This window comes from Panthera leo, chromosome A2 (genome assembly GCF_018350215.1).
Source record: "Panthera leo isolate Ple1 chromosome A2, P.leo_Ple1_pat1.1, whole genome shotgun sequence".
Taxonomy (NCBI): Eukaryota; Metazoa; Chordata; class Mammalia; order Carnivora; family Felidae; genus Panthera; species Panthera leo.
This window is the reverse complement of record NC_056680.1, coordinates 64,050,629-64,076,184: the sequence shown is the minus strand read 5'-3', so window position 1 is coordinate 64,076,184 and position 25,556 is coordinate 64,050,629. Positions and strand designations below refer to the sequence as shown.

General features: G+C 36.3%; 1 protein-coding gene across 2 annotated transcripts in view; it reads left to right on the top strand.

The window, feature by feature from the left end:
• The window catches only part of LOC122205369 (zona pellucida binding protein), a 115,495-nt gene that overhangs the window by 68,265 nt on the left and 21,674 nt on the right, over positions 1 to 25,556 (top strand). For both annotated transcript variants that reach the window (XM_042913735.1, XM_042913726.1), the window contains one exon: positions 9,606 to 9,783. In XM_042913735.1, coding sequence (XP_042769669.1) covers positions 9,606 to 9,783 — 178 coding nt within the window. The remainder of the gene's footprint in view (positions 1 to 9,605; positions 9,784 to 25,556) is intronic.

Genomic DNA, 25,556 nt, shown 5'->3' with positions numbered 1-25,556 from the left:
TTGAAAAAGCAAAGCAAAGTTGGAGGCATCACAATTCCAGACTTCAAGTTACATTACAAAGCTGTAGTGATCAGAACAGTATGGTACTGTCACAAAAATAGATCAGTGGAACAGAATAGAAACCCAGAAGTGGACCCACAACTATATGGTCAATTAATCTTTGACAAAGCAGGAAGGAATATCCCAATGGGAAAAAGACAAGTTTCTTCAACCAGTGGCATTGGGAAAACTGGTCAGGATCATGCAAAAGACTGAAACTGGACCACTTTCTTACACCTTACACAGAAATAAAATCCAAATGGATGAAAGACCTAAAAGTGAGACCTGAAGCCATAATAATTCTACACAAGCAGTAGTTTCTCTGACACAGGCTGTAGCAACTTATTACTAGCTATGTCTCCTGAGGCAAGGGAAACAAAGCAAAGATAAACTGTTGGGATTACATCAAAATAAAAAGCTTCTGCACAGTGAAGGAAGCAGGCAACAAAATTAAAAGGCAACCTACAGAATGGGAGAAAATATTTTCAAATGACATATCTGATAAAAGGTTAGTATCCAAAATATATAAAGAACTTCTCAAACTCAACACGCAAACAACAAATAATCCAATTGAAAATGGGCAGAAGACAAGAAAAGACATTTTTCCAAAGAAGAGATGGCCAACAGATACATGAAAATATGCTCAATATCACTCATCATCAGGGAAATGCAAATCAAAACCACAATGAGATACCACGTCATACCTGTCAAAATGGCGAAAATGGACAACACAAGAAACAACAAATGTTGGCAAGGCTGTGGAGAAAGGGGACCCCTCTTGTGCTGTTGGTGGGAATGGAAACTGGTGCAGCCACTCTGGAAAACAACGTGGAGGTTCCTCAAAAAGTCAAAGAACTACCCTGTGATCCAGCAATCACACTACTGGTTATTTACCCAAAGGATGTCACTGATTTCAGTACTTTTAAATTTGTTGAGCTTTGTTAGATGGTTCAGAACATGATCTATCTTGGTAAATGTTGTGTGAGTACTTGGAAAAAAAAGTGTATTCTTGTTGGGTGGGTTTTTTTTGTATGTAGTTGATTATATCATGTTGGGTGATAGCATTATTTATATCTTTTTCTGGTCTTGGGGTTTTTCTGTGCAGTATTTCCACCAGCACCAGTTGCTGGTCAGGCGTGTTAACTCCCCATTTCCCCTTCTCCAGGTCCTGGCAGCTACCATTCAACTTTCTGTTCCTTTGAGTTTGACTCTTCTATATATTGTATATAATTTCAGTAGTATAGTAATTTTTGTGATTGGCTTATTTCACTTAGCATAATGTTCTCAAGATTCATCCATATTTTACCATGTCTTACAATTTTCTTCCTTTTAAAGGCTAACATTCCATTGTACATTTATGCCAAATTTTGTTTATCCATTCATCCATTGATAGACATACAGGTTACTTTCACTTTTTGGCTCTTGTGAATAATGTGTCTGAAAACATGAGTGTTTATGGAATGTTTAATATATCTGTTAAATCTGTTTGGTGTATAGTGTTGTCCAAGTCTGATGGTTCCTTATTGATTGTGTGTCTAAATATTCTACCCGTTATTGAAATTGGAGTATGAAGTCTTCTAATATTATGTGTTGATGTCATGTTTTTTCTTCAGTCCTGTTAGTATTTGCTTTATATGTTTATATAAACGTATGTGTTTGGTGCATATATATTTATAATTGTTACATTGTCCCTTTGAATTGACTCTTTAATCATTACATAATGCATGACATTCTTTGTCTTTTATGATAGTTTTTTATTCTGCGAAGGGGATTTTTTTCCCAGATGTAAAAACAGCATCCTTGCTGCCTGGTTTTCATCTGCATATCTCTTTTTATCCTCCACTTTCCGTGTGTGAATCCCCTTAAATATAAAGTCACTTTCTTGTACACAGCGTAGAGTTAGTTGCATCTTGTTTTATCCACGAAGCCACTCTGTGCTTTTTGACGAGGGGGATTAATCTGTTTATATTTAAAGTAATTATTGTTAGGTGGGGGTTTACTATTTCCAGTTTGTTCATTGTTTTTGGTCTGCTGTGTAGTTCGTTACTCTCTTCCTCTGTTGCTGTCTTCCTCTGTTTTTTGATGAATTTTTTGTACTGATATGCTTTGATTCTTTGCTTGAGATATTTTCTTTGTCGTTATCATGAAGCTTGTATATAAATCTTACGTTTATAACAGTCTGTTTTAGTGGATAACGTAATTGCATATGAAAACTCTATATTTTTGTCCCCTCCCCCGACACTTTGTTATTGGGGTCACAGTTTACACCTTTTGTATTGTACATCCATGAACAGATTTTCGTAGTTGCATTTATTGTTAATACTTATGTCTTTAACATTTTTACTAGCTTTAAGTATGATGTGTGCGTCACCCTTATAGTATTCCGTTATTCTGTATTTGCATATATATTTACCTTTACCAGCGAGATTTACACTTTTCATTCTCTTTATGTTGCAATCTAACATCGTCTTACTTCGTCTTGATGAACTCCCTGTAACACTTCTTGCAAGGCAGTGCTCTCCCTGAGGTTCTGGGGCTTCTGGTGGTGTCAAACTCCTTCAGTTTGAAAAGTCTCCTCTCCTTCATTATTAAAGGGCAGTTTTGATGGGTATGGTATTTTTGGTATTGTTGGCAGTTTCTTTTTCTTCCTGAACTTTGAATATATTATTACACACTTTTCTGCCTGCACGGTTTCTGTCGAGAAATCCACTGATATCCTAAGGTGGTAGGGGTACCCCTTTTTTGACTGGTTGTTTTTCTCCAGCTGGTTTCATAATTCAGTCTTGGTGAACTTTGACAATTTTAGTTATAATATTTCTTGGTGTCCTTGGTAGTACTGATTAGTACAACCCTTTTGGGATTCTTTAAGCTTCATGAATCTGGATGTCTGTTCCTCTCCCCAGATTTAGGAAGTTCTTTGGTTTTATTTCTTTAAATTAGCTTTCTAATTTCTTTGTGTTTCTCTTATATTATGGGACCTCCATAATGCATATATTGATTTAGTTGATGATGTCAAATGAGTCTTGTGGGTTTTTTCACTTTTTCTTTTCTCTTAGACTGGATAATTTCAAATGATCTGTCTGTGAAGTTTGCTGGTTTCTTTTTTTTTTTTTTTTGGTTTTTGGTTTTTGGGTTTTTTTTTTTTTTCCTCTGCTTCATCAAATCTGCCTTTGAAGCTCTCTCTTGAATTTTTCCATTCAGTCATTGTATTCTTCATACCAGAATTTCTGTTTGGTTCTTTTTTATGGTTTCTGTCTCTTTGTTGAAATTTTATTTGTTTATTGTTTCCTGTTTTGTTATTTCTCAGTGTTTTCTTGTAGCTTACTGAGCTTCTTTAAATTTATTTTGAATACTTGGTTAGGCAATTCATGGATCTTCATATCTTTGTAGTCAACTATTGGAACTTTTTTGTTGTTGTTGTTCCTTTATGGTGTCATATTTCCCTGATGATTTGTGATCCTGGTGGCTTTGACTGGTGTCTGAACATTTAAAGAAATTGCCACTTTCTCCAATCTTTGTGGTCTTGCTTTAGGAGAGAATGACCTGACTAGAGATTTGGTGGGGCAAGGTGGGGAGGGGAATCTCTTAAACCTTTTCAGTGGATGCACTTGCTGAATTCCCCTAGCTCTGTCTCTTGGGGGAAATGTATTAGAATTGTTTCCCTTCCTCAATCCGATAGAGCCATGCTGGGTACCGAGAACCATATCAGGTATTTAGGGCAACTCAGTCCTTTTCCCTCTGGCGATGGCCTGAAATGCCAGGGCTTTGTGTGACAGTGCCACTTTTCTCCCTCCCTACTGAAGGAAGTATTTTGATTATTTTGCCCCTGTGTAGCCTGTGGAGTCATGCCAGCTGCCCAAAGGGTCACCTTTCTCTTTTCCCTGAAGCAGTCCACTTAGATTCTTGGCCGATGGGTACGAGTGCCATTTCTCTCCCTCTTTCCTGAAAGGGAATTTCAGGTTTGTATACATTTTCCACATTTTGCAGAGTTAAACTTGTTACTCAATTTCGCTCTGGTTGCTTAGCTCTGCGTGCCATCTGTTGGAGTTCATGGTGTCCTGGCTCATTCCCATGAGACTCCATCCCTTTTCTTTGTTCGTAGCTTTCCCTAGATGATCCAGCCTTGCTGATTTCCTCTGAGTTCTGGGTGCAGACAGAGAAGTAGACCTCCAGGAGCAGGCCTCATGGACAGTGCTCCACAAGGCTGGGAAGCCAGACCTTCACATGGCACTGTCTCTCCCCCGTGGGATAAGTTGTGGGCCAGAAGGATCTTTCCAGGTTTTGAGTTTTGCTGGCCCCCAGGGGAGCAGTGATGTAGTCAAAGTGAAACTGTTCTTCTAACCATTTTCAGTGTATCCTATCTTGGGTTTTGTGGTCCATGGGGATGCTGGAACATTTCTAGTATATATTGAAGAGTTCTTACAAAGTGTTTTCACCCACAGATTACTGTCCAAACAGTGTTTCTGTGTAAGGTGAAAACTGGGACTCCTGTTCTGCCATCTTATTGATGTCTTTCTTTTGGGGGTCCAAATTAACAATCTAATTAACAATCTTTTAAGTCCAATTAACAATCTCTGCTTTTTAATTGGAATATTTAGACCAGTTACATTTAATTTAATTACATTTGGATTTAAATACAACACCCTTCTATGGGGGGGGGTGCTTCCGTCTATTCTTTATAACATTTTCCCTTTGATTCTGCTTTCTTTCAGTTGATTGTGCCTTGTGCCTTGTAAAAAGAAATAATTCTGTTTCATATCCTGCCTTGTCCATTGCCTTATTATTTTCAAATAAAACGACTGCTTTATGTGGATTGGTTTCTATCATTCCACTACATACCAGTTACACTGGTTTTCTATTCTTCAGGTTTTGTTCCTTCCCTATATATATTTTTTGGATTGATTAAACTTTATCTTCCCTCTGTTATTTGGATGTTATACATTCTTTTCTTACTCTTTTTGTGGGTTTGCTTCAAATTTTAAGATGTATTCTTTTTTTTTTAATTTTTTTTTTAACATTTTATTTATTTTTGAGACAGGGAGAGACAGAGCATGAACAGGGGAGGGTCAGAGAGAGGGAGACACAGAATCTGAAACATGCTCCAGGCTCTGAGCTGTCAGCACAGAGCCCGACGCGGGGCTCGAACCCACGGACCGCGAGATCATGACCTGAGCCGAAGTTGGCCGCTTAACCGACTGAGCCACCCAGGCACCCCAAGATGTATTCTTGATAGCAGAACCAAAAGTTACTTATTTTAGTTTCCAAAAAAGTACAAGGGACATAAAGACCTATAACTCTGATGACCTGATCATTTTTATGGGTTTTTTTCAACACTATTTTAGTTCTTTTAAAAGTTTTTCTTATTATTATTAATATTGTTTCAATATTTCAATGTCTATGTAGATAGATCCACAGTTTTATCCATTTCCTTGTTAACTTTTCCTTCTTGCATCTCTGTCCATCCTTCTCATGTCATATTTTTCTCCCAGAATTTATTTTTCCATTGAGATCTGAGGATTCATTGCCGTCATCCTTTCTGGAATGTTTCTGCTGGAATAACTTTGAAAATTACCTTTTTGCCCCATTTGTTTCTCTAGAACTTCTATTTTTAATATGTTTTAGATGATCTCATTGATTTCTCCATATTTCTGCTACTGTCCTACTTTTTTCTTTTTTATGTTCTGTATTGAGTAATCTCAGATATTTATTGTATTACATTATTTTGCCTCCCACTGGGCCTATTCTGATGTTCCGTCTGTCCACTGAGTTTCTAATTTCACTCCAGTTTGCAAGCCATTTATCATTTGTAGTTTAGGGAGATTGTTTTACAAATGTACTTTACCTTGTTTTATGGTATAAATTTCCTTTTTCATGTTTTCATATCACTTTTGTGTCTTTATGTATTTTAAACATACTGTATATCATTTTTGTGTCTTAGGTAACTGAAATTCTGTTGTGTGACTTTCTCGATGTTCTAATTTGGCGGTTTGCTGTTTCTCCTTTTGCTTCTCATTTCATCCTTTTCCTTATAGTTCTGGTTGCTGAAGTCATGTTTATCAGCCTTTATTGGTAGATAGTCCCTTTGCCTAAGTTGTGGGTACGCTTCTGCAGGATTTCTGGGTTTGCTTCTGACTAACTCTCCAGGGTTGTTCTCAAAAAAAGCCACATTTTATGTTAACTTCTAGTTTGGGGATCTTATACCACATAGAAAATGCAATAAAAACCCAAACCCACTTGAAAGCAAACCATTGTGTAGGAATTCCCAGAGGAGTTTTTGCTTTCCCCAGCCCTCCACTCCATAGTCCCCTTCCAACACCCTTCCTCCCTCAGCTTTGATAAAGAAGCTTTCTTGTTGATTCCCTTTTGTGATTGAATGTTTTTCTTGGCTCAGTTTTTTACAGAGTCTTTTTTTTTTTTTAAACAGGTTTAAGACTTTTTCCCCTATGTCTTTAGGCTGGTAAGTTAAAACACTCTAGAATACTCAGACTGGCATGAAATGAATCAGGAATCTAGCTACTATTACATTTGTAGTTTTTTCCTCATTTTTGGCCTCCCTCTCTGTCTCTTCCTAGCCTCCTCCTTTTATCTTCTCTCATTGTTGAAATATATTCAGTTAGGTGATTTTTAGCAGGAGGATTTTTCAGGGTATCTAGGACACCATATAGTTGAAAATGGAAATTGTTTCTTGTACTTTTCGGGGGAGGGGAGGGTGTGTGGGGGGGAGGGGCAGAGAGAAGGGGACAGAGGATCCAAAGCGGGCTCTACGCTGACTGAGAGTCTGACAGCAGTGAGCCAGTGAACCATGAGATCATGACCTGAGCCAAAGTTAGACACTCAGCCAACTTACCACCCAGGTGCCCCAGTTTCTTGTATTTTTAAATGTCTTTTCCATACTCCCACTGCCTGCAACTTGCTTTTTTCAATTAGTAATATACTACTTTAAAAATTCTTAATATGACCATTTAAATCTCAATAATTTCAAAACATGAATTAGTTTGCCTTTAATCTTTCTTCCTTAAGAGCCTTGTGTTCCAGTGCAAGTTTTAATCCCTCTGGAACAATCAGTACTTCAGTGACATCGCTAAGTGAAGAGTAGATTCTTTGGTCTTTTGCTGCAGGGTTGAAGTCATCTCCACCTTGCAAATTTAACCTTTTCTGTTCTGAAGTGCTGGGATTCAGTGTGCATCTCAGGAACGGGTTCCAACTTCTATGGATTTCACACTGTTATATAAACTTGTACTTTCCTCCTCCTGCTTTCGGTCCTGCTTTGAGACTGAGCTTTATCCCCTAGTTCTGTGCCCAACTCACTGATGTGTACACAGTACCCATGTTATAGTGTTCCCGCCACGAAGACGACTTTGTATTTCTGTTTAATCATTTTTTATAGTTCTCCATTGGGACCTTCTCTTGTGAGATAGGATGTCCTTTCTCTCACTTGCTCCCTGAGCACTAGTATCTCTGATCTTTTTTGTGCAAATTCACAGCTCTGTCCATTACATCCAAGACACCTTTAAGCTTCTGTCTCCATTTTTGTTTCTTAATTCCATCCCCAATTGATGACCATAGTTATTTTTTCCACAGAGGTTTCCAAATGTAGGCGTTCACCAAGAGTTTCTAGAGGACTCTAACTTACAGGTGTAATACCCTAACACCTGGAAGATATTAGTTCTCCCCAGTAGATATTGGAGCTCCAGTTGGACTCTAGTCTTATACAATGTATGGCATGTGTGATCTATTACAGAACTACCATAATGTTAAGTAGTTACTGCCTTCTGGGCTAATGTAATGCTTAATGTATTAAGCAGATAGGACAGCCTTTCCAGTCACTTTTGTTCACTACCTAACTTGGTTGGCATGGTCAGTGGAGCAGACTGTGGTATTTAACATAAGCTGTTCAACTTCTCTCTGTAAAAGTTCATACACTTTACAGGCTGTTCATTGTTGAGATAGTAATGGCTTCTCATTCCAGCCCTGTAATTAATGACCAGTCGTTGTAGAACATAGTCCTTCCGTATATGCTTAATCATTCTTTAAAGTTTTTTGAGGGTGGTGAAGGAAGGAGTAGCATGGGCTGGGAAGTGTGGTATTTATTCAGCCAGGTATATTCTTTATATCTTAGACCAGATGATTAATTTATGGAGGGTTTCTATAATTACAGTTTCTTCTTATATCATCCACACTGATTCAAAAAGTTTTATGTTAAAATTTGTAATCCTTACCCACTCAGAGAATTTGTCAGTTTCACCCTTTGGTATAAGTAATTAACCCCACATCAACCATCAACATACTTACTATAAAAAATTTAATTAATGATTCAAACAATTTTTTGCCTTTTTTTTTTTAATCAGAGATCTATCCTTATTCTTTTTAGAGGGAAAATAGGAAACAGGAATCTAATTTATCTGATCATTTTTCTCCCTAACAGGTTTTCTCATGTTTAGTTGCAGTGATTTAGTTAGTTAGTTAGTTAGAGGTGGTGTTAGGAAGCTGAGTGATTATGTTTGTGCTCCTGTAACTTTTAATTATGGTCTGGCATTTAAATATGGCTAATCAGATACCAGATTTATATCTAATTAATTCTTAAGTATTTCCTTACCCCAAATTTATGTTTAACCAAATAAACAGTAACAAATTTACCAAAGTTTATCAAAAGCAAAAACAAACCATTTAAACTATAGAAAGCTGGTAAGTAATTGACGAATAGAATATTTGCCTTAAATGCAGTATATTGAAAACATTGGTATAATTATTTAGAATGAATTTTCATGCAAGGAAAATTTGCAAGAAATGCGAAGAAGTCAGTAAGTTGAGGTACACCTTCAGTGGTTAGAGATCAGCATGAGTCCATTCATTTGTGCTCCTGACCTGATTCGAAGTTCCCAGTTAGAGTGGTAAAATTGAGGAGAACTTACTGGCTTGTAGAGGGTTTGAACTCATGCCCCTACTTCCTGCTTTAACACTGAAAAGCATAAAAATCTCTTGTTAATTTTAAGACTCACACCAGAATAATTATTACAGGCAAAAAGGTAATTAATTATAGATCAGAATGATGCCTTAATTATTTTGTTAATTTAATTTTGGGAGCACAGAAGTGGAAATTTTAACATTTGCTGTATTTCCTCTTGATTTTAAACCTAATTTTTCTTTGTGGAAAGAGTAGAGGTTATTCCTTTTTAAAGGAATGCTTTTTAAAGATTCTTAAAGTACATTTTTAAAGCACGTTAATTGTTGGAGTACATTTCTTAGAGTATATTTAACTCCACAAAGAGCTGTTTTGATTTTGCTCATATGCCCATTCATATATTATTCAAAATCCAAAGGGGCCAAAATGCTGGTTATATATCCAAATGGTTTCTTTGTAGCTGTATTTGAAGTCTATTTGGAAATCTGATGTTTATAGGTGACATTTTCAAATTTTTATATGTTATTTATATCCTGTGAATGCAAGAATAAATAAGGACCTCAGGAATTTGTTTTCACTGCCTCTAAATATGTAAGCACCCTTATTTGTTCTAAAATTAACTTATTTCTGGTAATAATTTTCTCATATTGTATTTCAATTTTAGGCTAAAAATCTTATAGAGAGATTTTTTAATCAACAAGTAGAAGTTCTAGGCAGACGTGCAGAGCCATTGCCCGAAATATACTATATTGAAGGTACTCTTCAAATGGTATGGATTAATCGCTGCTTTCCAGGGTATGGAATGAATACCCTAAAACATCCAAAATGTCCTGAATGCTGTGGTATGTAATGAACTATAATTTCATGGTTTATATTTATGAAACCTTCCTTCTTTTCATGACCCTAAGTGAATGCCTAGTATTTATTTTTACTATCACTTAGATCTTTAGCTGATTTTAAGCAGCGTGTTTGAAAAGACTACGTGAGCTTGAAGATACAAAAGAAAAAAAAGCTGGCTTAACTTGGGCCTTGTATTAATATTCTAGCAAAGAGGGGTTAGGGGCGTTAGGCAGTTGTCTGGGAGGACACACAGATAATGGATGTGAGTCATTTACTTACCCTAAAAAGAGACAAATTCTATTTTTTAGAATCCGTTATTGATGAGTTTACATTTGTACAGTTTAGACTAGCTATATTCTTACTTTCTCTTTTTTGCAATAAGTATATGAATTATTTTCTTATCAGTTGTTTTTTTTCTGACTTTTGATCGGAGCTCCAGGGCTATCTGGAGCTATCTGTGCTATCTGGCTTTCATCTGTCTTTTCCTTATTAAAGAAGAGAGTTCTATAGCGGCTGTTTAGAATAAGTTAATTCATGGATTCAGAGTCTTTGAATTTCTGTTTTCAAAAGTTGAATGAGGCAATTAATCTTCAGTTTTAAAAGGCTTTCTAATAGCAACATCAGTAAATTAGTACCATTTTCATTCAGTCTTCTCTGATCTTTTCTACTCTCTATCTTAAGTTAGATCAAAATCCTTTTAGTATAATAGAGCACTAAATTTTCTTTTTCCTTTGCTTGACTTAATTGGTAGATAATACTTTTCCTTTTTTTTTCTGATTGAGTTTTTGGTTAAGGATATGAAATTTGACAAAATGTACTTGAAAAATTATCTTAGGAAATATGACACATTTAACAAATAAAACACATGTACCAACTGTGTAACTATTTTGATAATCTGTGATTATGTATATCACTTTAGAGCACAGATAATGGTGAAGAAACCCTGGAAATACCAAACAGTGAGACCAGAACCTGGTAGTTTAGCTGTCTATTAAATGCATTTATATTTTCACTTTATAAAGACCTAAGATAAACTAAAAAGCTTAAATATTTGTATGTCATTAATTCCAAGAATTTTGAAATAGTTAAGCATAGCTTTTTCAAGTGAAATAATAGGGTTGAATCTCTGAGAAACATAAAAATTTTACTACTGAAAATTTTTTTGCATTTATACAATTTTGGATAATACAGTTGTCACATTCTCTCATTTTGCCATGCAATTATAACATTCAGTCTGTTATGCATCATCCTGTTTGATCAAGTTCATTAAAATAATTGTTTTATTCCTGACAACAGACCCCATGGGAAGTATGTAATGAAACTTACAAGTCTCAGAAGTATTTCCTGCCTCTGTTATACTATTTTGTTCTCCCAGACATGGGGTCTGTGCCCACAGAGTTTACAGACACAGGAAATGCATTCGTAGAACAGTTAGGGAACAAGAGGCATAGGGAAGAGAATGAAAAGGAAATGATATAAAGGAAACTGAGTTACAGATAGGCTGGGTCACAGAGGATGTCATTAGACATGGCTTTCTGGGTTGATGTGAGACTTGAGGTAGGACTTTGAACATGCAGGGATAGCAGTTCTAGCCAAGTCAGGGGCCTGAAGGAGCATCAGGTTGGGGCGGGGGGGGCGGGGAGGTTGCATAACCAGGGCTAGAGGGGTGCTGTCAGAAGAGCTCTGGGTTTAGCTGGGCTTGGAGAGGGCAGAGTGGAAGGGTACAAATTTAATGTGGCAGCAGGAGTCCTATCTTTGAGTGGAGGGGAGAAAGAACATTTTTTTTTTTTCATTTTTATGGGATCATTATCATTGCTCAGTATACTTATTAACTAGTGATTTGCTAAATTTCATTTTATGCCAACATATGGTAAATAAATGTTTTAATTTAGAATTACCTTTGTGCTGTCATCATTTCTGTTACACGAATGAAGTAAGACTGAGCTGCCTTTTTAAAACAGAACTCATTAAGTATAATGTGACCATCGCATACAGTACTTTTGTCTATATTACATGAGGCCATTGCTCCAAAATTTTTAGAGAGCAAATGCTACCCAAAAAGATATTTAACTCATCCTTTGAATTGGAAGCCGGTATTAAATGTGCCATTAGTTACAAGACAAAATTAGCATACTAAATGAACTTAAATCTATTTGGTATAAAATGGAATGCTAGAGAGAAGCAAATGAAAACATGAGGTACTTTGTAAAACAACTTATTTCCAAAATGAAGAGACAGCAAGTTTATGTTTAACAAGAGGATTGATTGGGACGTGAATGTGAGAAAAATACGTTTACTTTCTCAGCAGTAGATTAAGTGAACAGCGGGTGTTTTCTTCTTTTTTGGATGTCATACTTTACTTCTGTGATTTTACTTCTAGATGACAGATAAAGATTGCTTGCTTATAAACTAGTGGAGGCTTAACATTTTTACCTATGTTATCTTTCTCATTTCTAATTCGTTTAGCATTTTAAATTAATTTTCACTGTAAAATACTTCTCTCATTTCATATTTAGCATTGCTTAGTTTTGTCATGATTTTGTCAATCATTTTGATGCTGAAGAAAGAAGATTCTAATTAAGTCTGTGAATACTAGATGTCTCATACGTTCATAGATTATAAAGATAATATAACCAAAGACCAGCTAGAAGATTATATTGTTTTCTAATATAATTTTTTTTAAAACACAGATTCTGAAATTTGATTTCCTGGATGATTTCTGTAGTTTGTATTATTTCTGTAAAACTCTTATCTTGTTTTTATTTTTCTCCATTTTATTCGTATTTAATTGCCTTAGAAAAACACCTGAATGTCAAATAACGTTTTTTGACATAATTTCCCACTACACCTTCTTTTTCTTCTTAAACTTTGGCAGTGGTTTTAAAACTCTGGTGTGTATCAAAATTACCTACAGATTTTCTGAAAAATATATCAAGGTATGGGAAGCAGACATCTCCTTCTGGAATAAGCATTTAAGGTGATTCTGATACACATGGAGGTCTGAGATTCCTGAGTATTAGCATTGGTGTGGCAACACCTTTTTTAAATGCTTGAATAGTAACACTGATAAGCAGTACCCAGATAAGATAACTTTCCTTCTACTGGGAAAGCAGACTATTTTTCACTGACTGTTGCAGATTGAATGTATAGCTCAGTAACCGTTTATGTAATATTGTCAATTTCTGTTGCTTTCTTTGAACATAAGATTTGCTGCTGTACATTCCAAGCTCCCAGGGAGCTCTTTGTTAGTGATATCGTGTCTGTGAGTAGTCAGAAATAATTAGGTTGTAGGTACAGTATTTAAACATCTTGAGATGATTTTATTGATAAAGTATACCTTATAAAACACCTGTGTACTTTATGCAGTAAAAGTGAATTAAATGATACAGTTGTTTTTAATAAGGTCTTTTAGACTCCAAAATTTATCTTGCTCAGATATGCAACCCTGAACCTTTGTTTTAATTTTAAATCAAAGAACCAAGAAAAATAATAATAATAAAAAAGCTGATATTAACAAAACAGGATTGGCAAGAAGTCTCACTAGATACACAGAGGGGCATTACATGATGATAAAAGGGTAAGTCTGTCAAGAAGATATAATAATGTAAGATTGCTAAATTTATGAGTGCTTAATAACATGGTTTTAAATATGTAAAACAAAAAGTGTCAGAGAGGTAATACTGGAATGCCAAGCCATAAAGAAAAACAATGAAATTGGACCCAGTTTAAAAAGTCACAATCACCTCCAGACGTGTTATAGACATAAATACATATAAATAGTAAATATGTTAGAATACAGTGTAGAGAAATATCATCATGTCTTCAGCATCAGAAAATGATTTTCCAGGGCACCTGGGTGGCTCAGTCAGTTGGGCAACCGTCTTTGACTCGAGTCGTGATCTCACAGTTTGTGAGTTCAAGCCCCGCATCGGGCTCTGGGCTGACAGCTCGGAGCCTGGAGCCTGCTTTGGATTCTGTGTCTCCTTCTCTCTCTGCCCCTGCCCCACTGTGCTCTGTCTTTTCTGTCTCTCAAAAATAAATAAATGTTAAAAAAAAATTTTTTTAAGTGATTTCCCAAAAGAGACACAAAAATCACTAACTTTAATTAAATGGTTGATAATTTTTTCTACTAAATTAAGTACTTCTGTTTATCAAGACACTGCAAAGAGAGAAAAGGTAGTCTACAGAATGGGAAAATTATTTGTAATGGATATAACCAACAAAAGACCACTACCCAGAACATATTTAAAAATTTAGTACAAAACACTTTTTAAGACAGATACCATATGTTTTCACTCTTATGTGGATCCTGAGAAACTTGACAGAAACCCATGGGGGAGGGGAAGGAAAAAAAAAAAGAGGTTAGAGTGGGAGAGAGCCAAAGCATAAGAGACTCTTAACTGAGAACAAACGGAGGGCTGATGGGGGGTGGGAGGGAAGGGAGGGTGGGTGATGGGTACTGAAGAGGGCATCTTTTGGGATGAGCACTGGGTGTTGTATGGAAACCAATTTGACAATAAATTTCATATATTAAAAATAAAAAAATAAAAAATAAAGTAAATTAAAAAAAACACTTTTTAAAAAAGACAAAACAATTTTCAAAAATGGGAAAAGATTTGAACAGATGTACTTAACAAAAGAGTAATTCCAGGTCATCAATGGGTACATGAAAATACGTTCACACTTTCTGTAATCAGGGAAATGTAAATTCAAGACAGAATGAGATCCGACTACACAGCTCTGAGATTGACAGGAAGTAAACAGTCAGGGAATACTAGGTGCCGAAAAGGGGTGGAGGCCCAGGAGCAGCCGCACTCTGCCTGTGTGAGTGGAGATCATGCCACTGTGGGAAACAGTTGCATGTCGTAGTAAATGTGCCGTGCACGCATTCTGTGACTAGCGTTTGACTTGGGGAAATTTCATCACGGCGTATTTTCTAATAGTCCCAAACTAGAGACAACCCAAGTGTCCACTAATGGTAAGACGTGTGAATAACTAGTGATCTATTCATACAATGGAATGCTTTACAGGAATGACAGTGAATGAATGGGGATTACAGTCATATGGGTGCATTTTATTAACTTACAGGAAAGAAGCTAAACACCACGGAATCCATGTAGCGTAGGCATAGTTCAACTCTTTTATAGAGATATATTCATGAATGCTGAAACTAGAATGCAGTCCAGGGACAGTATTACCACAAAACAGAAGAGTGTTGACTTCTGGAGGGATGGAAGGGAGTGTGATTGGAGGGGGCACAGGAGGAATTTGGGGGTGATGGCAGTTTTGTGTTACAGCCTAAACTGTTTCCAGATAGGTTTCTGTGCAATATTCATTATATTGTACATTTATGTCTTTTTCTCTCTTCATGTGTTATATTTCATAATAAGATGTAAAGATACTAAATTGTCCCCTAAAGCTCGAACACCACTGTTAAAGGCACTGTGAAGAAAAGAAATTTACAAGGGTTTTTTTTTTTTTCTTTTTGTATGGTATCACTTGATTTTTGTCTTCATAAATTTACAATTCTAACAGCTATTAGTAATGGCTCAGTGGGAATAATGAAATCATTATGATTTACTTTCTTTTAACCATTAAGTTATAAACATAGTTCTGTATTATTCTGCTGTCTTCAGACTGGTTTTATTTATTTAAAATGGATAGCCAACAATAGAAATTCAGACTGGTTTTATTTACTTAAAATGGATAGCCAAGCATTCCTATTGTTACCATGATATTAAAGATGATTTACCATTACAATTATTCAGCTTTTATTTTTTGAGTTATTTCCTTGTATACATTTACAGAAATGTGACTACTAGTTTTAAAAAATGAGCATTTTGACTTTGGATATTTTTGGTTATTTTATCAGTTTTAAATGTTCACACCGTCTCCAGCGTCTCTCACAATAGAGATGGGATTACAGACAGTTTGGAACTTCTTTTGTTGGACTGCAAGCATCACTTTTCAAAAAGTAAAAAGCAGACTTTTACAGCCATACAGAGTTAGGCCGCGTCACTCCCCTCACCGCAGGCTGCGTCGGCTAATTCCCTTTAGTCTCCAGGGATTTTACACTTGCCACTCAAGGCCCGTTCCCCAGACAGCCTTCCATGGCCTCCTCTTAACTGTTCTGTACCTTCTTTCTCCCTCTCTGCCCACCTGCAGTTAAATCCTCCTTTAGGTCTTTCTCCCAAATTTATCTTCTCGTCTCTATTCCTGTTACAGTCGTCTAATTTGAATTCCGTGTGTGTGTGTGTGTGTGTGTGTGTGTGTGTACGCGCATACACACTCATGTGGAATGATTACGTTCCCTTCCTAACTGGGGAATTCTTCTTCTCCTCTTCAGCCCATATCTCACATAGCTTTCAGTTATACCCCTAAATTCCTAATGTAATCCCTTCATTTTTTACTTTAAAACCTTCAATAATAAGATGCTGGCTTCATAGCATAACTTGCTATTCCCATCCTGAGCCATTTCATCCTTATCTTTCAGCAACTCATAAATACCTTCAGTATAGTAGCGGCATTATTTTCTATTTTATTCATCCAGACATGTGTTAGAATTCAGAGATATATACAGTGGCTTATTGCTAAACGTCAGACCCTAGGGATACATTGATGAATGAACTGAAAAAGTGGCTTCTCTGATATTTAAGTTTATCAGATCAAACAACCCTTAAACAGAAGAGGTAATAAAATCATTGCACGTGGTGATCGGCACAATAAAAACATTAAACAGGGTGATGTGATACGCTCTAGCGTATCAGTCGGGTTCAAACAGGAAACACTAGTATATCCAATAGCATTTAATGAAAGTGCCGCAGTTGGAGGTTTGGGTGGAATGCGGGGGCCAGTAAGGTGTGTTGAAGCATCTAGAACTACAACGCCTTGAAGCTGGTATCACGTACCATCCCCAGGCTTGAAGGAGGACGAGGAAGGAGCCATGCAGCCTGTAGGGCTGGAGCTGGGGAGACGGGCTGCCTGGGGCAGGCTGTGGGCATATGGCAAGGTGGTCACTGCGGACACCCAGCAGCGAGGCAGGGGGTAACGAATGCCCTGTTGTGCAGACCTCTAAGGGAGCCTCCTTCCAATCAGACACAAAGGGAGGGACCCTGGGTGATAGGGAGTCTCTCAGTATTAGCTCCAAGAAGCATAGCACAGGGCACAGAAGGGTGGGAAGTGCACCAGGCTGTGGGTTTAAATGGAGACTGACCATCAGAGATAGTAACTAGGGTTTGGATGGAGGACCATATCATTTGGATTTTGAGGAAGACTTGACTCAAAAAGTGACTCCTGAGTCGAGCCCTGTGTGATGAGAAGTATGTCATAAAGATTTGTGAACAGAGTTTTCCTGGCAGAAAACACACACGAAAGCAAGACTGAGCATGGCCTAATTAATAACTGAGTCCTGCCCATGGCAATAGAGAAAGTGGATGGATTTAATATATTTAAGGGGCACAGTCAAGAAACATTATTCGTGGATTGTGAAAGCATGAGGAGGACAGGAGGAATAAGGTATAATTCTTAAGTTTTAAGTGTGAGTATGTGCTTTAACTGAGATCGCAGTTGAATTGTTTCGTATCATGTAAAGTTGCAGTGTGATTTTATCTCCTATTGAATGCCCAGTTTCTCAGGCCCATTTATTGAAAAGCTCATGCTCTCCTAAAAGCTCAATTGAAGTGTCTGTATAGGTAGAGGTGGGTATGTTTTTTTAATCCCCAGTATGGTGGTGTTTGGTGGTGGGGCCTTTGGGGAATTGATTTTTGTATACGGTGGAAAGTCAGGGTCCAGTGTTATTTACTTACATGTGGGGTATTCAGTTTCCCAGAAATCTTTTATTAAAAAGGCTATCCTTTATACATGGAATGCTCTTGGCTTTCTTGTTGGACGTCAGTTGATCATGTAGGGGAGGGTTTGTTTCTGGGATTCTCTCATGTCCCATTGGTCTGGATGTCTGTGTTCATGCCACGCTGTTTTGATCAGGAAGTGTGATTCCTCCAATTTTGTCTTTCTTTTTTTTAATATTTTCTGGTTACTTGTAGATGCATGAGTTTACATACGGATTTTAAGGTGAGTTTTTTTTATTTCTGAAAAAAAAAAACATGGTTGGGATTTTGATAGGGATTGCATTCAATCCGTAGATCACCTTGTGTGGCATTAGTGTTTTCATCTTAATAATATTAAGCCTTCCAATCCATAAATACAGATGTCTTCCCAATTATTTGTGTGTTCTTTCTTTTTCTTTTTTTCCAGCAATGTTGAAAGTTGTAGTTGTCAGTGTACAGGTCTTCTATCTCCTCTTTTAAATTTATTTCTAAACATTTTATTCTTTTGGATGCTATTGTAAAATAGTTTTTTAAATTTTCTCTTGAATTGTTCATTGCTGACTTAGAGAAATGCAACTATTTTAGTGTATTGGTTTTATATGGTGCAACTTTGCCGAATTTGTTTATCAGATTCACAGGGGTGGGTTTGTTTTTTTTTTTTTTTTGAGTCATAAGATCATGAGCAGAAATAATTTTCTTCTTCACTTACAGTTGGATTCCTTGTATTTCTTTTTCTTACCAAATTACTCTGTCTAGAACTTGCACTGTGGTGAATATAAATGGCAAATGTGGACATCTGTGTTGATTTTGGTCTTGGGGGAAAAGCTTTAGTCTTTTATTGTTGAATATGATGTTGCTATGAGTGTTTCATTTTTGGCCTTCACCATGTTTAGAAAGTTTTCTTCCCCTCATAGTTTGTTATTTTTACCCTGAATGAGTATTAACACTGGGAAAATGGTTTTTCTGCATTCATTGGATGAGCATGTGTTGGATTTTTCTCCCTTTATTCTGTTAATGTGGTATATTACATTGATCAAGTTTTCATATGTTGAACCATCCTTGCATTCTGGGAATAAAAACCCGCTTGGTTGCTGAATTTGGTTTCTTTGTATTTTGTTGAGGATTTTTTCATCAGTATTTTAAGGGTTATTGGACTGTATTTTTCTTACAGTGTCTTCGTCTGGCTTTGGTACCGGAGAAGTGCTAGCCTTGTAGAATTAGGAGGTTTTCCCTCATTTGCAAATTTTTGGATGAGTTTGAGAACAGAATTTGTGTTACTTATTGTTTAAATTTTGGTAGAATTCATTGGTGAAGCCATGTGATCCTGGGCTGTTCCTTCTGGGGAGGTTTTTGATAACTGATTCATTATCTTACCAGTTACAGGTCCATTTGGATTTTTTACTTCTTTATGGGTCATTTTAGTATATTATGTGTTTTTAGAATCTTTTCCATTTCATCTAGGTTATTCAGTTTGTTGGTATATAATTATTAATAGTATAGTTTTATATTCTCAAAATCAGTAATACTATTCCTACGTTTTTGTTTGTGTAAAATCAGTAATGTTCCTATGTTCACTGATACTGTGATTTTAGTATTTTGAGTCTTCTCTCGTTTAATCTTACTCAAACTAGCTGAAGTGGTCAATTTTTTTTGTTTGGGCTTTGTCGATTTTTTCTATTATATATATTATATGTAGTATATAAAATATATATATTAACTTCACCTTTAATCTTTATTATTTCCTTCATTCTGCTGGCTTTGTGCTCAGTTTGTTTCACTTTTCCTAGTTCCTTAAGTCAGTTTATTAATTTCAGATCTTTCTTCTTTTTTGATGTATATATTTAGTTATAAATAACACTCTTAGCACTTATTTTGCTGCATCCCTTAAGGTTTGGTATATAGTGTTCTCGTTTTTATTTGTCTCATGATATTTATTTCCTTTGTGTTTATTAACTGATTCATTGATTGTTTATATTGTTTGATTTCCAAGCATTTGCGAATTTTCCAGTATTCTTAATATACTGATTTCTAGCTTCATTCTTTTGGGATCAGAAAGGATACTTCATTGATTTTAATCTTTTAAAATTGATTAAGACTTATTTTTTTTGTGATCCAACACATGGTCTGTACTGGAGAATGTCCCATGTGCACTTGATAAAAATATGTATTTAGTTATTCTGGTGGAGGCTTCTGTGTATGTCTCTTAAGTCCTTTTGGTTTATAGTTTTGTTCAAGGCCTGTAATGATCTTTTGTCTGCTTGTTATTATTAAAAGTGGAGTATTCAAGTCACTATTTTGTATAACTCTTTTTCCCTCAGTTCCGTCAGTTTGCTTTATATGTTTTGGGACTCTATTGTTAGGTGCGGCACATGTATGTTTATAATTGTTGTATCTTCATGATGAACTAAATTGTCCTTCATCAGTATGTACTTCCCATCTTTTTGTGTTGTTGTTGTTAAGTTTTTCTCTGAAAATCTATTTTGTCTATATTAGGATAGCCACTCCAGCTTTCTTTGGTTATTATTTGCATGTTATGATAATTTTTTTCCTGTTTTTTTACTTACAGCCTATTTGCATCTCAGGCCTATTTGGGTCTCTTGTGGATAACGTAATTGCATCATTTTTTATTATATGCTCTGCCAGTATCTGTCTCTTGATTAAAGAAGTTAATCCACTTACATTTAAAGTTACTGCTTAAAAGGAGGGATGTCAGTTTTTTTGATATTTGTTTTCTGTATTTCTTAAAACTTTCTTTTTCCTAATTTCTTCCATTGATGTCCTTTTCTGTTGAGTTGATTTTTTTAATAGTGACACTTTTTTGATTCCCTTCTCATTTCCTTTGTATCTATAGCAGGGCTATACAATGGGGATGACATAAAACAACCTGACTTTAATTTTAGCTGATACCAACTTAAGTTCATTCAAATATAAAAGCTCTACACCCCCTTTGTTTGTGTCACAAATTGTATCTTTAATATTGTGTGCCCCAAAACAGAGATGTGTAATTATTTTTCTGCATTTTTCTTGTAAATCATTTTGAAAATAAAAAAGTGGTTACAAATTGAAATAATAATACCCACATTTATACTCCTCATGTATTTACTTTTACCAGAGATCTTTATATTGCCTCCTGGCTTTGAGTTACTGTCTAGCATTCTTTATTTCTACCTGAATGACTTCCTTTAGCATTTCTTGTAGGGCAGGTGGTTTGGTAATGAACTCCCTCAGCTTTTCTTGATCTGAGAATAGCTTCATTTCCCCCTTGTTTTTGAAGAGCAGGCATTATTGCCAGATGTAGAATTTTCAGGTGACCCTTTTTTTCTTTCAGTACTTTAGGTATACAGTGCTACTTCTTCCTGGCCTACAAGATTTCTGCTGAGAAATTGGGTGATAGTCTTGCGTAGGATCTCACGTACGTGATGAGTTGTTTATGTCTTGCTTCTTTCAGTATTTTTCTGTACTGTTGCCTTTCAACAGTTTGGTTTTAATGTGTGTTGCTGTGCGTCTCTGAGTTTATCCTACTTGGATTTGTTAAGTCCTTCTATTTATAAATTCATGCATTCAAGTTTTTGACCTTTATTTCATTGCCTTTCCCTTCTCCTTCTGGGATTCCCATAATTTCCACCTGCAGATGTCCCACAAGTCTTCATTTTTCTTTCTGTAACTTAGACTTGATAATTTCAATTTTTCTATCTTCTGATTCACTGCTTCATTCCTATTTTTCATTTCAGTTATTTTTTTTAAGATTTCTCTCTCTCTTTCTCTCTCTCTCTATGTCCTCCATTTCAGTTCTTGTATTCTGCAATTCTGATAGGTTCTTTATTATACATTCTCTCCCTTTCTTGAAGTTTTCACTGAGTTCTTATGCCCTTCTCTCCAACCCAGTGAGCATCTGTACAATCATTATTTTAAATTTTTTATCAGGCATACTGCTTGTCTCTGTTTCATTTGGTTCTTTTTCTGAGGTTTTGTATTTTCCTTTCTTTTTTGAGTATATTCCCATCTCCTCGTTTTGATTGACTTTTTGTGTTTCTGGGAGTTAGGTGGAATGGACAGCTTCTTGTAAACTTGAAGGAATGGTCTTGCATATGGTCCTTCTCTCGGTAGACTGTGTGTTCCTGGTGACTTTGGTTGGCTGGCTGTAGCTGTGGCCGGCATGGCTGGGGGTGCTCTGGAGGGATGACCAGAGTTGAAGTTGGTGTGGAGCAGGTGGTCCCAGTGCTCACCAAGCAGAGAGTAAGTGCCCTGTCAAGACGGCTGAAGTGTATGGAAGCCAGTGGTCCCAGGGCTGTCTGTACAAAGGGAACCCTGGGAGGACAGCTGAAACTGAAGTGGCTGTCCTAGGACATTCTGTGCAGGGGGTGCCCTGGTAGGGTGTGGGCGAGGGGTTCTGGGGTTTTCCGCACAGGGGCAGGCAGAGTGAGGTGGGTCATGGGGTGGCAGGGGGAGGCGTTCAGAAAACAGGGTCACCCTGGCGGGACAGCTGTTGCTGTAGTTCTTTGTTTTATTTGTTAAAAATCTTAATTTTTACCCGTTTGTTCCTTTTCCATGTCACTACCCAACTGCCAAAGGACACTTTTCCCTTTTGTTTTTTTCTTTTTTCCTCCTCAAAAAAAATATATGCATCTTGAATATTTGGAGATTTTCAAAATGTAATTTGATGTTGAGTTCTGATTTAATCTGTGGTGAATGAAAATACTGTGTTAATTTAATCCATATATTTATAGTTATTTTATTGGAAACCATGTGAATCCTGTAGTTGTTGAGTGTATTGGTCTGTAAGTCTCAGTTTTGTTCATGTACTTGATAATGCATGTTTGTTAATATAGCCTATATTCAAATGGGATTTTTGATCTACTTCTGTGGCTCTTTGTTCTATTCAGTTTTGTCACTTACCAGGAAAAAAATGGTCAAAATTCTCAAATATGATTGTTTTTAAAATTAATTTTTTGATATTAGTAAAACCACTCCAGATTTTTGTGTGATGTTTTCTAACCTTTTCATTTTTTGAAAGTAATTAATGTGTGTCAGCCTTATAGATGAACCTTCAAGTTTTCATCCATTTTGACAATGTCTTTTAATTGGATTTTTAATCCTTTTATATTTAATCTATGGTTTGGATTTAAGTATACCATAGTACGCTATATTATTCACTTAAGTATAGTGCTTTGATCAGTTTCAAAGGTATTAGGAGTTAACACTTAGATCTGTCTTTTTGAGGGACATAATTCAACACACTGCAATCTGCCCTTAGCCCTCAAATATTCTTGACTCTACCGCTTTCAAAAATCCATTCCCCCATCCCAGCATCCTCTAAAATTTCATCCCATTACAACTTCACCTCTGAGTCTAAAATCTCACTCAAATATCGGTTCAGAAATTCCAAATCCCCATTATTTAAGTCCTCCACATTGTGTATGGTTGTGACTCCACTGGTGATCCATCTTGGGGCAAACTTCCTCTCTGTCTGTGGACATTTGAACTTAGGAAAAAAATTACCTGCTTCCAAAATAAACTGGGATAGGCATAAGAAATTGCCAGAAAGAAAGGAGTCAGCAAGTTTGAAACTCAGGAGGGAAAATTCCTTTAAATTTCAGGGCTTCACCATAGTCCTTTGTATCTCAGGCCTTTTCCCGGGGGACACACAGAGGCACGGATTTCTGGGTCCACGGAGTCCATGGCTGCAGGTTCCAGGCCCGTGGCTCTCACTTGGTCAGCCTCTGGGCCTGGGATGCTCTCCTGCCAGTCATTCCTCCCTTTTTCCTCAGAGGGGAACACATGTTTGCAGATAATAATACCGGCCCATTGCCTGCTTGTAAAATTTTGGAACTCTAACAGCCCTCTTTAATTTTATCCTGTCTGTCCCCTTTAGTCCACGTGAGCAGTGTTTCTGCTGTAAAACATTCTCAGAAACCTTGCGGGTGTTCTGTTTGTGTCCTGGATGCTCACACCATTAATCAAAAATCTTGTGGAGGCACAGATCTTTTCTGAATAACTGTGAATATCAATTCCAGGTTTTGGGGTGGTTGAGTGGATCTATGAGTCACATACCTAATTTCAGTAACAAAAGTTTATCTGGCCATACCATCATTGTCCCCACAGCTTGCTTTTCTGCTAGCGAATATCCCGATTTCAGCGTGTTTTGGAATGTGGGTAGGCCAAGAACCTTTCAAATGATCACATGCTGGTTCTTTTTGCCGAACAGTGCAGTCCTCGGTTTCTCTGCTTCCTCCTGCATTTTACTATAAACAGCAAGGCAAAGCCAGAGTACACCTTTGATTTTTCTTTGTTGGGATTTTTTTTTTTTTTTTTTTGTCTTTCGTTTTTTGCTAAAAGTTCAGTTTTTGAAATACATATGGCTGTTCAGGTCATTTTTTTTCTTGGCAACATTTGGCTAATTTGTATCCTTCAGTACCCTAGTATTGCTTTAGTAGCGCTGAACAGATTTTCACATGTTGTATTTTCATTTTCATTCACTTCAAAATGCTCGTTTCTCTTGATTCTACTTTAAGCTATCAGTTATTTAGAAGTGTGACATTTAATTTCTACATGTTAAGGGGATTTCCAGATGTGTTTCTTTTATTGAAACCTAGTTTAATTCAGTTGTTGTCAAAGAACATACTTTACATGACTTGAACACTTTATTGAAATGTTTTATGACCCAGCAAATGGTATATCTTGGTAAATGTTCCATTCGTACTTCAAGAGACTGTATTTTTCCCTCATTTGGTAGAATGTTCTTCTGTAAGTATCAAATCAGTCAGTTTGTTGATATTATTTGAATCTCCTATATTGCCCCTGATTTTCTATTTTATTTCTGTCTATTTTATTCTATTGTTTAGAGAGGGGTATTTATTTACCTTTCTTACTAAAGTGATTGAGTTGTCTATTTATAGTTCCATTAGTGGTTTTTTTTTTTTTTTTTTTTTCATTTCTTTTGAAGTTCTGCTCTTTGGAGCATAAATGGTTAATGTTATCATATCCTTCTATTTATGATAACACCCTTATCATTATGAAGAGTCCTTTATTCCTTGTAATGGTCTCTCCTCTGACTTGTACTTTGCCTAATGTTAATATTGCCGAATAAGTGAGATTTCTCTTTATTAATGTTAATAGGGTTTATCAGTCAGGGTTCCACCAGAGAAATAGAATCAATAAGATACAAGGATATTTAGAGATTTATTGCAAGAAATTGGCTTATGTGATTATGATAGCTAGTTAATTAATTTAAAGTCCATAGGGCCGGCCCTCAAGGAAGTTATGCAAAATGTGCATGGCCCCCAGCCGGCAGCTGAAGTTCACAAGCAGAATTTCTTCCAACTCAAGGGAGTCTCAGTTCTGCTCTTAGGCCTTTTAATGGAGTAGATCAGTTCCCCCTCCCCCTCCAGAATATTATCTCCTTTAATAGAGTCAATTGACTGTAAATGTTAGCCACATCCACACAGTACCTTCACAGCAATGCCTAGATTAGCGTTTGAGTAACTAGCCAGTAGTGCTTATAGCCAGGCTGACACATAAAACTGATCAGTACACATGCTATGCTGTACCGTTTACTATTTCCTTACTTTAAATGTGTTTTTGTTATTTAAGATGTATTTATTTCAGCAATGTATAATTTGATTCTGCTTTTAAAAAAATCTAATCTGACAATCTCTACCTTTTAATTGGAATCTTTAAACCCATTGTAATGTGACAATTCATATTGTTATGTTTAAGAGTATCATCTCACTGTTTTCTATTTCCCTCTTACTTTTTGTTCCTTTTTTATCTATTTTTTTTTCAGTCGAATCAATTGAATATAACTTAAGATTCCATTAATCTTGCTGTTTATTAAGTACAAGTCTGTGTACTTTTATTTTCCTGGTTGCTTTAGGCTTATGATGTATATCATTAATTTATTGCCGTCTGCCTGTAAGTAATATTCTACCCTTTTCACATAAGTGCTAAGC